This window comes from Meleagris gallopavo, chromosome 7 (assembly GCF_905368555.1).
Source record: "Meleagris gallopavo chromosome 7, MGAL_WU_HG_1.1, whole genome shotgun sequence".
Classification (NCBI taxonomy): domain Eukaryota; kingdom Metazoa; phylum Chordata; class Aves; order Galliformes; family Phasianidae; genus Meleagris; species Meleagris gallopavo.
Window position 1 is genome coordinate 17,901,673 of NC_139410.1, and position 15,453 is coordinate 17,917,125.

Consider the following 15,453-nt stretch of genomic DNA (forward strand, 5'->3'; position numbering starts at 1 on the left):
CTTCTGCTAAATATTTTCTTTGAAGAAAGCTTCTGTTACATGACCTGAGTAGGCTCTAGGTCCAGAAAATATGGGTACACTTAGAAAATAGAAATGCCATCCTTAAGTTATAATGTTTCCAGTAATCATATTGAAAACAGTTACGTTTTCTTATTCCTTTTGGTAACCATTCAAATCCATATCCACTAACTAACATTTCTGATCACAATGTCTTTCTCATATACAAGTCAGATTCTCTGATCCTACACAAGAGGGCATGTACACAGTCAAACAATTAGCAGCTGCTTCTGCATTAGCACCACATCAGCTACACTTGTATCACAAGTACTTTTGCTACATACCTTTACTTGATCTGGATGTCTGTCTGCAAATGAAGCCAACTCTGAGCACCATTGTGATATCATGTCAAATGCTGGCACTGGCCAATCAAGACAAGAGGCACTGGTGAATTCATCAGATGACTGAAAAGATGGTAACAGACCCAGACAGTTTGCAAGAACTGTGAATTCTTCATCTTCCTTTTGATACAAAACCAGAGATTTTAGATTAGTGCCTGTGCTTTGAATTTTTATATATATTAGGCTATACACAGTTTATTTAAAAATGTTTCTATTCCAATAGCAATGGTAAATGTATTAGCATTATTGTACTAGAATATATTCACAAAAACAGAAGAGGTTTCATTTCTTAATTTCTTCTTCCAAATTATCTCAAACTGGATTCTCAAAATAAAACTAGTCAGAATAAGAAAAACAGAACAAAAAAAGACCGAAATAGTTTGTAGCTGTAGGTGAGAATTTTAATGCCATGAAATGGGGAAGCAGCAAACTATTTAAATCAGCTTAATCTCACAGAGCTTAAACACGATTGTCTGCTGATGCATTGTCTCTAAGAATAAAGCCCAAATATGAACAGACATTAAGCAAACTCAGGACTGAAGTCTAGTCTTTGTGCAGATTATCATCTCAACAAATGCATTGTAAGTTTTAAAGCTCTGCTGTAATAATTGAAACAGATAGGTATGTCCTGTTAAAACAAGCATGTATCTGCTGTGGGATTTTTTGTTGTTGTTTTGTTTGTTTTAAATATAATATTTTTCAGGGAAAATGCCCTGGAAAAAATACAAAGAAGAGAAATAATGTTACAGAGGAATGCTTTAATACACGCTAAGGAAAAAAACAAAAACAAAAAACACACCAAAACCAAAACAACAGCTTTTAAATGGATACATTTGAGTGTGCCCCTCCCAGTCCGTACCTGGCAACTAGGTAATTCCCCACCAAAAAGATGGTGTTGAAGTAGGCTGGTGATCCTGAGGAAAGGTAGGCAGAACTGCTGCAGATAGCACTCTACAGAATCAGGATTTACCTACGGGGGAAAGAAGTAATTACTAAATTCTGAATAAGCTGTTGCCAATGTAAGAAACTTCAGTATTTGTCAGATGTTATCTGCATGCACTCCCATTAAGGTACAGTGTATCAAACACATGTTTTGAAGGCTGGCAGTCCACTAATAATCTGAAAGAACTTTGTTGCTTCCAACCCCCTGCCCCGCTCCATAGAACTTACCCAGACAGATACTTAAACATTCAGTTTTGCAAGTTTTTTTGAGCATATGATTAGAACACACAATTATAAGAAATATTTGTCAATAACTTTCTCAACACAGCACTGTCAGTAAAAGAAAGGTTTGCATAGACAAACTCTCCCAAGGGGATGTGCTTTGATCTAGAAAATAGAGTGGCACTGCAGTCTTTAGCTAGATCAGAGTAAACTCATTACAACAACCACGCTGAAATACTTCAACAAGAGATAGAAAAGGGACGTTATATAAATTTTCAAGAGATTTGCCAATACCACTGTTAATTCATCAGTCTCTTGTTCTTCATATATCTTTCCTATAGACAGCTCGCTCACCACATGACCCAGCAATACTTCCCAAGATTTTTCTCCATTGCATGTATTCTGAAAATAAAGAAATAAAAATTGCCTGGTCACAAAAAGGAGAAGAATTTCCTGTAAAAGAAACAGTGATAAAATACATTTTCCTTTCATCAGCATATGCATTTTGACTTATAAAGCTGCATAATATTTAAAACAATTGAAGGCATAATTTTACAAAAAGGAAATGCATTTAGTTCATAATTACATATATTCTAAACAGTGTTCTATGAAAACACTTTCTCTGCATTTCTTCTTTTTTTTTTCCTGTGAGAATATAAAAACGTTTACTTTAAAGTTAGAAATAATTGCTTTATGGATAGATGGTGTTTTGGCAGAACTTGAATTTTAATAAAACTGATTTTAGAAAATGATTTTTTCCTAAAATGCATCAGAGTAAGTTACAAACTCTTGCCATGTATCGTAAATTGGAACAAGTCTATGAAAAAAAAGGAAAGTTGTGTTTGAAATGAACAGTATCTACTGCAGATAGGAAAAACATGTTTAGTAGAAAGAATAAATAGCCACTTAGCTTTGTATCACACCATTTAAAGGCAACAATTACAAAAGCCATCAGAAACAGAAAGCTGTGTTCCCATAATTACTTTTCTTCCAAGTCATAATAAATTGTACCCAGGGAAATCACAGTAAGAGTTTTGAGCTACGTTAGTGGTTTGACCACTTGGCGTCAACAGAGGGGAAAGATTTCAGCTCAGGTATGGCATCCAGAATATCGAACAAACACTCACTTGGCATTATCCACAAAAGACGAAAGTGTGATCTGTGTAGGCATCATAGGATCAAAACATCAAGCGTTGACAGCATGCAAGAAAAAGCCAGCCTGAACCAAACTTTTAAAACTATTTGGGCCTTCAGAAACTGAGGAAAAGCTATGTTCCTTAAATAAAGACAATTTCCTTCATCACATGCAAAGCAAAATACTTAATCTGAGTACTAAGGCTAAGGTTATGTTTGCTCGGCACTAGCAAGAACATGGCTGATGAAAGAAGAGATGGGCCGCAGCAGAGCTGGGAGAAAGAGGGAGCTGTGCAATTACCACCAGCCAGCACTCAGACATCTCTTCAACACACATTGGGTCCATGCAGCAACATTATGCAGGGTGAAGAGGAGGAAGAAAATCCAGAAATACATCTGGGGAAGGACAAGCTCATCTGTGGGCCTTTTGCAAAACTACTGCTCTTGCGCTGGAAGTCAAGAAGGAAAATACAAGGATAATGTAGAGATCAACCTAAGCATGTACAGCCAAGCTTCTGTTAGAACTTGGACCTCTGTACACAGATGATCTATACAAGACAAGAGCAAGGAGGAGGATGTTTTTAAGAGGGAGTGAGAGACTCTCAATGCAGCATATATGCAGCAGGAGCAGCATTCCTATTTACCTCCTATTTTTCGTTCTCACTCAGGAAACTGTCAACTTCCAATGGGCTTATCACAGGAGAAAAGCCAAAATTCTCAACCTGACAGAAGTTAATTTGTTGGGCTCTTTAAACCACATTAGATAACAGGAACCATTCACATTAACGTACTGTTTAATATACTACAATTTCCCACTCAGTCTTAACATCCAAAGACAAGCATGCCAGTGAAAATTTCACTAAAATGGAGCAGTCTTCAATATCAAAATAAACAGCTACTTTAGATATCCATTATCTGAGACATTATCATTATTTGCAAGCCTAAAGCACAAGTTCCTTTACGTGCTGCAAATGCTTTTATGTTTCCATAAGAAAACATCTTAGTAATATAGGTAGCAAGCTTACCTATCACATGCCCTAAGTCCGTTTTTACACAATCAAATCTCTCATTGTAGACAGCAAAATAAGCATTGTAAATGTATGTTTAGATAAACCCAAACTTCTGCTGCTAACAAAAAAGCAGCCCGTGTTTATCACATGGACTACAAAAGAATATAAACTGGTAACACTTGAACATGTTTTAATGCCTTCCTCCAATGTTTTAAAATTGTAGAACAATCCATCATTTGGGAATCACTTAAGTAAACAGAAAAACACAAAACAAAACCAAAAAAACCTAGAACAGCAACATTCTTAAGCAAATGTTCTTGAAACTGTAATGACATGAAAATACATTGAAAGAATGACATGAATGGAAATTTAATGAAGTGTAGTATTATTCAGTGTTGGCCAACATATGTCATCAGCACCTTGGAGTAGTGATAGACGAGAGCTACAAATCTAACTTACACGTGAAAAGCAGGTCATGTTTCTCAGTGTGCCTTTCGCCTTACAGCCAACATAACCAGGTGTTGTGTAGAGGAATACTCCTGCTTCCATTTCCTCTCCTGGCCCCAACACTTCCATCTTTTCCATTGATACGCAGCCTTCTGACTAATCAATCCATTGAGCAGAAGACTAGCTGAAGGATAAAATGAATGACAGTGCTGGTGCGGGAAGAAGGTGTGGAAGAATGGCTAAGGGAACTGTGTCTTTTGGTAAGAACTGGATTCAACCAGCTTAGCTTCCCTTTAACTCGTAAATGCCATCAAAAGACAAGGAAATGATACGGAAATATTTCCCCTATTTAGTTCACGTGTTTCTTAAATTCCTTCTTTGTCTCTCTTTCACGTGAGCACCTCAGACTGCAAATTGAGAGACATCAGGATGGCTAGCCAAGAACAGTGTGAACAAGAAAAACTTTTTCCAGCAATAAGCTTGTCTGCCTGTATGTCTGGTAAAGGAGTGGTGCATCTGACCAACACATGGTTTACCTAGGAAGGAATACTACCTTTTTACTGTTGTAACAAACTCAAAAGTGGTACTACATAGTTATAGTCTCAAAGCTGAAATTCAGTTCTGGAACTGGAAGGTTTCCCTAAAACCTGCAAAACCTGTAGAAATTGCACATGCAGAAACAAAATACTGGATTTTTGTTAAGAAGCAGCAAATTATTATATGTAAAACAGAGGTATCTTGTTCCATTTCTAGTATGTATATATGTAATATGTATATATATAAAGCTCATAAAAGTTCATTATTATTTTAATAAATTAACCAACCTTTTTGAGAGCTCCTGACTGCTTCCATGCCATCCTATCTTCAGTGCTGCATTTAACAGAAAGTGCTGCCAAGGCTTGGGTGTACAATAGAGTAAACAGCACCTTTACAATGCAGGTGAAGTGTTCTGTAAAACAAAGGAAGTCATTTAAAAACACATAATATTTATAACAATTATGCTGACTGCAGAGGCTGTAGCTAAAGATTTTTTTTTGTTTGCTTTTCATTTAAAAGTATAAAAAAAAAAATCCAAAGACATAAAACCATTATATTTACTTACTTTCAAAACCAACTTCAGTAGCCCTAGTGAACTGAACAATAAAGGGCAAGTAATTTTCCACTGCTCCATATGTTCATCTTAATCCTGATCAGAAGTAATCACTCCTGAGGACTTGGTGATGTTACAAAATTCTGTTTTGCCCAAACGCTGCCTCATGTTAAGCCACTGACTACTGATGGCTACAACTAGGTCCTGTAGATGTAAGCTAGCATCCTACCATACCAACTGGTAGTGACTAAATTTAACTTAAGTCACAGTCATACAAATACTGGAAGATTAATTTTGTAAAGAAATCACAGCACAAAGGACATTTATCATACTCCAGTTTCTTTCTGCTTTCAGATATGGATCCAGTCATATCAGACATGCTGCAGATCACTCTTATATTGAATAATTATTTACCAAACATCATGTGAATACAGAAGTAGGATAAAAGATAGACCATTGTCTTAGAATTTAGTTTAAAAGAAAAATCTTTACTGGCTTATGCTTCTTCATAGTATTTAAAGGGCTTATCTCCTACGTACAAGCTGCAGGAAAAAGGCTTTGAAATCTTTTTCTGGGAAGCTAACAAAGTTGATATGCAACGTCCTAAAACTGGAACAGGAAAAAGGTGAATGTAATCATCTCTGAAAGGAAAATGCAGCAACAATCACTGTCTCTGTTTACTTTGGGCTGTATCTCTCTTTGCAAATGATCTGATTTCTAAAAACTCCAGGTAGATCAAAGAAGTTTCTATCATTAGTTTCACCACTTCTTAGGCGCAAGTATAACAGCAATATATTAAAACAATGTACACAAAAATGAAGATTTTATTTAAAAAATCTACTGAAGCTTTGAAGTCAAACAAAATAATTTTATTTATGTAGACACCTTACAAAAATTGGGTTAAACTCATTTTTTTTCCCCCAAAGGATTTTAACAAGCTTCTTACATGAAGATGAAAAGGAGATAAGCGAGATGAAATGCCTTCCTTCTCTTTTCTTCTACCTGGTATCAAAAACCACTACTGATTTCTGAAACGAACACACCTAAGACTTAGGTGCATAATGAAGCTTATGAACTAACAATTGTTTTTATATTTAACAAGTGTTTACAAATGAATGCAGAGATAGATTTTGACACTTTTAATGTCATTGAGTGTATAAAACAAGTATAATTTAAACACTTAAAATGATTATTTCTAATGATGAAATTAAAACTACCTTTTTTTTTTTTTTTTTTTGCATTATTTTCCTGAGGTGTTCACATCAAACATGACAACAAACTCCACTATACTTCACCCAACCAATTCTTCAGCAGGTAGCATTATAATATCTCCATATTTTCCCAGAATGGGAATCCATCATATCCCATTAACACTCTAGGCCACACTTTTCTCCTCTGCTGACACTTCTACATCCATAGAAATCCTTCTGAGGAATAGAAGGGGTAAGATTTCAGTAAATTTTTTGGGCTGAGATGCACAAAATTCAACTATGAGCACTCAGAGAATTTATAATTGCCTCTTCAGCATGAGCTACAGTCTACAACTGCAGCTATAAATGACCTCAAGCACAGAGTTCCATCTCAGCCAATAGCAGACACAAGCAATAAAGATCTGTGAAAACAATAATGAAATTGTTTTTTCTGCAGACAAAACTGTGTCAAATAGAAGCAAAAACTTCACATTTAACAATCTCCTACATTCATAAGACAAGCTTACTGTAGAAGCCGTCTACTTTAAAAATATTTGGTGCTGTTCTAGCTTTAAAAAAAGGAAAGGATTCAAAGAGAATGTAGGCAAGTGTGATTGCATACCTATACAAGTACCAGTTGTCTTCCCAACCTCTTGCCTAACTGCAATCTCTTTTGAAAACTGAACATCTTATTTAAATATGTAGACCAAGAGGGGCTCCAAGAACTTTGGTGAAGCAAACTCTCAGCAAGAAGGTTGCCATTTTGGCTAACTTATCAGCATAGATTAGCTGTAATGGTTCTCACACCTTTGGTTTACCTCTTTACATATTGTGTTAAAATGTAAAGTTTTACTTTTGATGTTTTAAGTAATAAGAATAGTTCTCTTCATTCTTAAAATATTGTAGAACACAATTCACTCAATTCAACTAGAAAATATTAACATTCAGCTGAGAGAACATTTTCTGTGTTCTTTTCTTGATTTTTTAGTCACATGTTCAAAATCAGAACAATAGATATATTAAAACTTAGCTCAGCTTAAAACACTGGTATGCATTTTTTGTGTTTTGATTAGAATACAAAACAATACCACAAATTGTTCATAATTCAAGTGAACAGAAGGCAGCACTCTTGAAGCATGAAAGATTTGGAATACACCACCCAAAAGACTCTCTGAGCTAGGCCTAACAAGACAAGCAGGATCTGGAGATAGAGAGCAGTGACATCTGTATTTTAAATGCTGCCCTCTCTGTCTTTTGCTTTTTCTTGGAAATTCTAGGCTTTGCTGACTAGAAGAGCCTCTTAGAAAAGTTCTGTTTGCCAGCTGTATTTGAATACAGCTTATATTAATAACAGCTGAAAGATGATTTCACATCTAACTGAAGAAGCAAAAGTGTGCAGAAGGCTCTCTCAGTGGAAATCAAGGTATTCCTCCCTAATATAACATTGCAAAGATTTTGGTTCTATCAAAATTATTTATGTCAGTAACAACAGTCTGTATTTCAAAGATCAGATTTGCATCTTGGAATTTATTTTTGTTGCACTTAAAGCAGGAAAATCAGACCACTGATCACCATTCAGCAGTCTGCCACAGCCATGTCCTCCTCTAGATAGCTTCTTCTGTGGTCATACAGTGCTCACATGGCACACCTTAACATGCTAATACTATTACATTTACTAAAATCTGATCTTTGTTAAATATGATTCTTCCTCATCTCTAATTCAACCTCATAGCTAATTTTTAAATTCACTAGAGGTTTTTATATCTCACATATATGTTTGAAAATAAATTGTTGTTGTATTTACTTACATAACTCATAAATGATGATGAATTAGTTTTTTGAGAACAGAGAATTATGTTCCAAAAGTACACATTCAGCTAATATGGGAGAATGGCCTGGGCTACTCTTAGGAGGTCCTGACTTCTGTAAAATTTTATGGCATATATTCAGGAAATAAATAAATAAAATTAGAGGAGTATTTCAGAGATAGTCTGCTAGTCTGCTGTATAATGAGGGCCTAGGCTTAGAGAACATGTATTTTAGTAACAAAAACATCCTATGAGAGGTGCATTAAAAAAACCAGTAGGATGACTAACTATCATCCCACTATTATATGAGATCTCTTATTTCTAGAATGAAAGATACTTGACACATGCAGGTATCCATAACATTAGAGCTGTTACATTCTCATCTAGCACAAAGAGCTGTTTCCTTCCTTTGTGAAGTGCTATCTTGTCTGCCTTTCTGTTGATGCTGCACTGTGTTTTCCTGATGGCCCCCTGGTGGAGCCTGTGTACTTCTGTTGTTTTTTTCCCCTTCAATAACCCTAAAGGTTGCTAGTATAGTATAGTTTTGTAGGCTGTGATGCCTTGATCCCTCCTGCTGCAGATGATACACTGTGAACCATCCTGCACTAAAAGCAGGTACTTAGGTATGTATCTACAAAGACTAATTAGTACTATTCTGACAATCTAAAAGTTACATTACTAAGACTAGGTCACTGTAAGTGAGAGAGTTTAGTACTCAATTTTTGTACTTATTTTTGCACAATGTTGAGAAATGCTTTTATGTTCCTACTTTAAAAAAATTTTTGGAACCAAATTACTTCACAGCATCCTATTCCATTAAACGCCCCTTAAAAACAGAGCTCAAAATACCTTAAGAATAGAGTTTACATAGGAAACATTTCAAGAACCCCACCTTTAGCATTAGTGTAAGAAGCGTGCAGGTTCAGGTTAGTGCACTACCAACAATCTTCCAGTTTAATTGTGAGCAAATCAGATAGCATATGCTGGCAGGTGATGACAGCAGAAAGAAAGCAAAAGGAAGAACCTTCGAGCGAATTCAAAAGGGCATCTTTATATAAACAGCCTTTGAAAATTTTCTTCCTCATCTACAACTTGATCAGTTATTTGAACAAGTATCTTCAGAACAGAGACAGCACTGAACTTTATATAATCTTTGAAAGGCATACTGAAAGCCTCAATACATATAGATAAATACTTCAGCTTCCACATTCAAATTTGATACTATTCAAGTTGATTACATTCGTCCTATTTTTAGACAAGATCCTTATCCAGTCATTAAAGGAAAGCTTAAATGTTCACCCCGGTGCTGCCTGCTCTACTTTCATTGCATGTCATTGAAACTTTAGAGAAAAGAGAACATGTCAGAGCATGCAGGTCAGACCCTTCAGCATCCAGGCCTTATCAGAGCTGGAAAAACAGAAATAAAAACAAGGTATGTGGAGGCTGAACTTAGGTGTTACACAGCACATGAAAGTTGAGCTAAACTCTCAGTGTCACTCCCACATCACAGGCGCTACAAGCAGCATCGCCGGGCTGCACAGTGGACCCCCAGCTGCCTGTGCTTTCTGCCACTCCCTGCATGTGTGGCACCAAGGATAGCAGCAGGCCACTGACAGCCAGCTCAGCATTGGCCCGTGCACCTGTGAGCCACACATACACCCAGAATCAGTTTTGTTTTGTTCTATTTTTAAGTACTTTGTAACAGTGATTTTTTTATTTTTTTATTTATTTATTTTACAAAACAAAATTTGAAACCAGTGGAAGCTACGAACACTGTGCAATACAAACCTGTTTCCAGAGATCTCAAGTCAGGTCCTTGGACAATAAAAATTTTCACATTTAATGGCAACTATGAAGAATAGTTTATTTTTAATTAAGAGATTTGTTCAATATGTAGGAATTGTGTCACCAAAAGGCTGTAAATTTGGTTTACAAGGACATTAAGTTTTTAGTATCCAACAAGCTGCTGTCTCCATTTCTGTACTACCTTTCTTCATACAGAATACCGTTTTGTATTTCAATAAGAAAGGAGCTAGAGGTGCTAAAAACAAAACCCATTTACTATTACTCACCATTGGTGAGTCCCAACTGTGAACTGCTCATCCTCTGCACTACAGCTGCAACAAAATTAAACCAGAACCTCCTTTATGGATTATGTGTTTAGTCTTGTGCACATTTCAAAATGCTGAGCATGTAAAACTATAAAAGCTACACTCATGTTCTAGCGTCAAGCATTTTAACAAATAATGATTAAAAACTTCAAATTATTTTCATTTATTGAACTCAGAGGCTATTTTGCTGATTACACTACAAAAGAGGTATACTGTATCTTTTTCATTCTCTTCTTGACAAATTTGCTAAGTGCTTGTAAATGCTCTGACCTCCACCACAAAGTTTCTCCTGCAGAAAAGGATTTAATTTGCTGCGTTCGTTGTGATGTGTCCAGATCAATTTTCTTCTCTGAGTGAAAAGGCTGAACGTTAATGGCATTTTTATTACTTAATTGATGTCAGATCGTAAAAGATACTGACAGCCATCCAAGAGTTAATAGGATAGTTAACACAATTCTTAGTGCTGTATCCGAAGGGCAAAAGATGAAGTTTGGGTCCTTCCTTACAGAGCCCTCCTGTTTGTCCATTCTAAAAACAGTTTTAATGAACAGAAAGATGATTTAATACTTGAGCTATTTTAGTTTCCTGTAAGGATACAAATATTGCTTCTGTGAACACATCAACATGCCTATAAAAAAAAAAATACTGCAGAACTAGTCCCATTAAAAGACAGCACTAAAAGAGGAAGGAAATCTTTCATTGACTCTAAGCCCCAAAAAATTCTTCATCACCATTACCATCAGGTTCTGCACCACACTGCAACTACACTGCAGAAGAGTTGGTGTTAAGTCTTTTGTTAAAAGAATATACTCAAACTTATCTATCAGCACACTGGCGTCTGTCCTGTCTGAATGCTGACATCAGCCAAGCCCACAGCTCCCACAACCTGCAATCACTTCAAAGCAGCAAAGAACATTCAGGAAGCAGCAGGGTCAAACATGGATTTTTTTCCATCTGTCACTAGCCTGGCATGCGACCCAGCAAAACTCATTTTTACCTTTTCACGCCTAGCCTCTCTACCAAGAATTAATGATATCTGCATTCAACTCTGTGACCTATACACCAATTACAAAAGTTCTAAACAAATATGTTATTACCTATTTTTCTATTACCTGTTATTACCTATTTAGAACTGCATTCTACACCTCATGACAAAGTATTATGAAAGATCTTTTCACTCTGCCTTTTTTGATGAAGCAAAAATTAGAAAGAATAAATGCTAATTTTTTTCGGATTTAATGCTTTGCAGTTGTGAAGCAGTTACATTCATCATCTTCCTGCCACCTGCCTTTAACCTTTCAAATGCAACACATACTAAAGCTAAGAACAAAATCAAGATGTGTTACTGATGTGCAGTATTTTACAGACTTCTCCACAGGATGCCTTACTGTCATTAACTGAACACTGCCTTTCCTAGGATAGACTTTCATAAATAGTATTCTTCAATGCTTGAATGTAAGCTACAAAAAGACTAATGTTTGTACTTTGTACAAACAATTACTTTGGCTTGACCACTCCCTTCCCTGAAGTTTCTCTGTTTAGACTGTATTTTGCTGCTCTTAACTCAGATAAAGTTAGTTTACATTAAAACTGGTTTAAAAAAAACAGAAAGGTATGTGTTTTCAACAGCATGCTTCCTACTCCAGATTTTTTACCTAATAATCATTTGGACATGTTTAGTCCATAAACATATACACTGAACCAAAAAACACAACCCACCATGTTAACAGACACACACAAAGTTGTTTGAGCTCAAGTTTTAATTCAATTTGAACCATCAGTAGTGAGGACTGAACACTTGCTTCAGCAGAAAGTTAGGTGTATGTAAAACAGCCTTCATATTTACCTATAAATTAGCAAAAGCCAGTAGGCATGAAAACAGCCACACAGATCCCAAAGCAGATTAAAAAATGGCTTTGTTCTCTCTTTAAAATCAAGGTATAGCTATAAATAATCAAAGCAGAGAGCAGAGGGGCTAAGTCACCATAACCTGGAGCATATACTACTAGCAAGATGGACAAGTTTTCATTCCTTTTATACAGAAAATTATGTTTTAAAACATTTTTCATTGCTAAGATGATAACCATGGTTCTTAAATTAATATTTACTCCAAATTTTTTTATATGCTGTCTCTACTAGGGTTGCCACATCACAGCAATTACCTATTATACACAAGTGCTGCAATTTAAACTCTGAATTTCAAACTAAATTACAAACTTTCAGCCTGAGGCACTCAGTTCAACTCGAAGTATTGAGCTGCCCGTCTAAGAAAAGAGATGAAGGTCAAACAAAGGACACTTCTTCAGGAAAAGAAATAGTTTTGGCTCAGCTCTTGTATCTTTACTGAATAGGCTGACTGATAAGGTGAGAAGACAAGGGACACAGATAAGCCTGTCGAACTACAGCAAAAATTTCTGTTCAATGCCACCTTCTGTAGATAAGGAAGAAACATTATTTTAGAATGCACAGTAGGCAAGCTACAGTTTACAGTTCTGGAAGTCACCATGAATGCACACTCAGAAATAATCTTTTAAATATACATATTCTTGCAACATACCTTTGCGCAATGGCTGAGGCATGGTTAAAATCTGGATTAGCAAAAGGGACGAGACATCTCTGTAAAGTACAGGAACTTCTGGCAACTCTTCACTTATCAGCCTGGAAAGAAAAGCCAAAGGAAATTATTTTTCATTCTACCATATGACTCTTCATTTTTATTTTGTACTGAGTGTTAAATAGTATTATATTTTATATCAAGCTTTTAGAAGCCAATAACCTGTCAAATCATTAAATGACATTAAATTCATTTAATGCTACAAACAGATTGGAGTAACTCATAAGGATGTTAACTATTCCGGTACCTAACTTGTTATTCTAGTTATTCTAAAACTTTCAAGAACTGTCTGTACCAGCTATTTTTATATACTGACTCAATCAACATTCAGTATTTCCATTTAAAAGTTTTGGTCCTAATCTAACAAAATACAATGCATAGTTACATAGTAATGTAATTTTTTTTCCCCCCAAAATATGGAATTTCACAAGTATGCTATGACAACAACTAATTCAAATTGCATTGATGTTACAAGGAATGTTCCTATTGGGAAACACTGAGACCTCAGAAAAGATTTACCTTCCTTCATGCAAAGATATGAAGATTCAAGCAGCCAGGTGGAATTATCCAGTTTTACAAACTTCATTCAATATTCCACAAAGCTTTAAGGACAGCAAATAAGCAGAGAGACAGTGCAAACTTCTGAACTAGTCAGATTCATTCAATAACATTATCTTATTGCCACATACTTAAAAGCAGAGTATGTTAGCAGATGGGAAGCAAAAAGAATTCTCCACTCATTAATTGACAGGTAAGCACGATCAAGATCTCAAGCAAAGATGTATGGCAATGCCCAAACACAGCCCCCATTGTCTTTCCTTTTCTGCAACACAGCCTTTCTTCTTCTGCAACACTCACAGAAAAAACAGCTGTTTGGAGTTTTACTCCCATTGCCAAACAGTGCCAGCACTAGTTGGCTGGCTGTTTAAATGCCAGTGGAATAACTGAGACAGAGACGTCTGTTTGAGATGATTATCTCTGCTACTACAACAGGAGTTGCATTGTGAGGAACAAGTATAAATGATCAAATCCATTGTGGAAACCAGTCTCAGGCTAACAGATAGAACCATTGGAAAGGAAAACACCACACGCTACTGAGTTTCTCTCAATTGCTTGGAAATTTAAATGTTGCCTTCAGACATCCAGATTTTCTTTTGAAAATCTCTTCCCTTAGTCCTTAGGCTTTTCCCATCTTTTTTCCTCTTCTGTTGTTCTTCTCACCCGAAACTGCAGGAGAACATCTCCCTCTCTTGGTGGGAAGCTCACTTATTTAAGGCAGCTATAAACCTTCACACAACACAGCAACTTCACTGGGCCCTTCATAAAAACCATCTGAGAAAAATCAGCAAGCCAAAATATATCCAACCTGCTACAGCTTCAAGGGTTGCTGAAAAAAAAAAAAAAAAAAAAAAGGGAGAAGCTATCTGTCCTGCAGGTATATTACAATTGATGAAGTGTATATATATATATATATATATATATATATATATATATATATATATATATATATATATGAATATCCTTATTATAACGTTAAGTCTCAAGAAGTACAGAACAAAACAGCCTCAAACAGCAAGAGAAAAAACTTTCTGTAAGGTTTTTTATATAATCGATCTGTAATTTATAAACAATATATCATCTAAAAATTGATCATTTCAGAAAATGACTGCTCTGAAACATATAATGTAATATTTATATACGGGTGCCTCCTAAAGAAACAGAAATTAAATTCTAGAGAAGAGGGAGTACCAATTCTCACTTTCATTACCAAGAAGACATTACCAAGTCTCACTTTCAAAGTGATACAGATAATGGATTTGCTTATCTTAAATTAGTTTCTCTAATTTAAACTACGACTAGTTATATTCTACAACCCATGACACTGGTTTTTAAACTTGCTCTCATTATGTGATGACTGAAAAAATGTAGACAATCTCTTAAATTATTTCTAACCTTTATTTTTTTAATTTATATGTAGTTTTCCCCCAGAATTTAACTTGAAATAAGGTTAAGATATCAACTTTCTGGTCATGTTTAGTTGAATAATTGATATCCTTGTAGTAAAGAGCATGAGTATAATTTAACAGTCACATAACAATGAGGACAAATACCTAGTCTGACAAAATTAGGCAAAACTTCTCTATATACATAATACTGTGATTGACTGCTAACATTAAAAATAAATGAACTTATTTTTACGTGCAGGAAAAAAACGAATTGCCTAATTTATTCATTTCATATAAATTGGAGAAGTCAAGTCACATTAAATGTCAACGTTTTACATAAGCTGCTTCAGTTTATATCAAGCACAGCACCACATTAAGCACTTAAAAACTGCTCTGTCATTCAAGAGCCAATGCAAGTTCTTCATTATGATACAAACTGAATTTGTGAAATATGCTTAGAGTACGGAAATTACTCATCTGCTTATAATACCCAGTGCACAGGGAAACCTTGGTAAATCTGACTGTACAAAAACTTCTGCCA

At 35.5% G+C, this 15,453-nt stretch overlaps 1 protein-coding gene across 10 annotated transcripts in view; it reads right to left on the reverse strand.

The window, feature by feature from the left end:
• UBR3 (ubiquitin protein ligase E3 component n-recognin 3) overlaps positions 1 to 15,453 on the reverse strand; it is a 95,844-nt gene that overhangs the window by 5,048 nt on the left and 75,343 nt on the right. For all 10 annotated transcript variants that reach the window (XM_085228882.1, XM_085228881.1, XM_085228879.1 and 7 more), the window contains 5 exons: positions 12,910 to 13,010; positions 4,978 to 5,102; positions 1,857 to 1,964; positions 1,258 to 1,368; positions 342 to 518 (listed from right to left, as the gene is read on the reverse strand). In XM_085228882.1, coding sequence (XP_085085008.1) covers positions 342 to 518; positions 1,258 to 1,368; positions 1,857 to 1,964; positions 4,978 to 5,102; positions 12,910 to 13,010 — 622 coding nt within the window. The remainder of the gene's footprint in view (positions 1 to 341; positions 519 to 1,257; positions 1,369 to 1,856; positions 1,965 to 4,977; positions 5,103 to 12,909; positions 13,011 to 15,453) is intronic.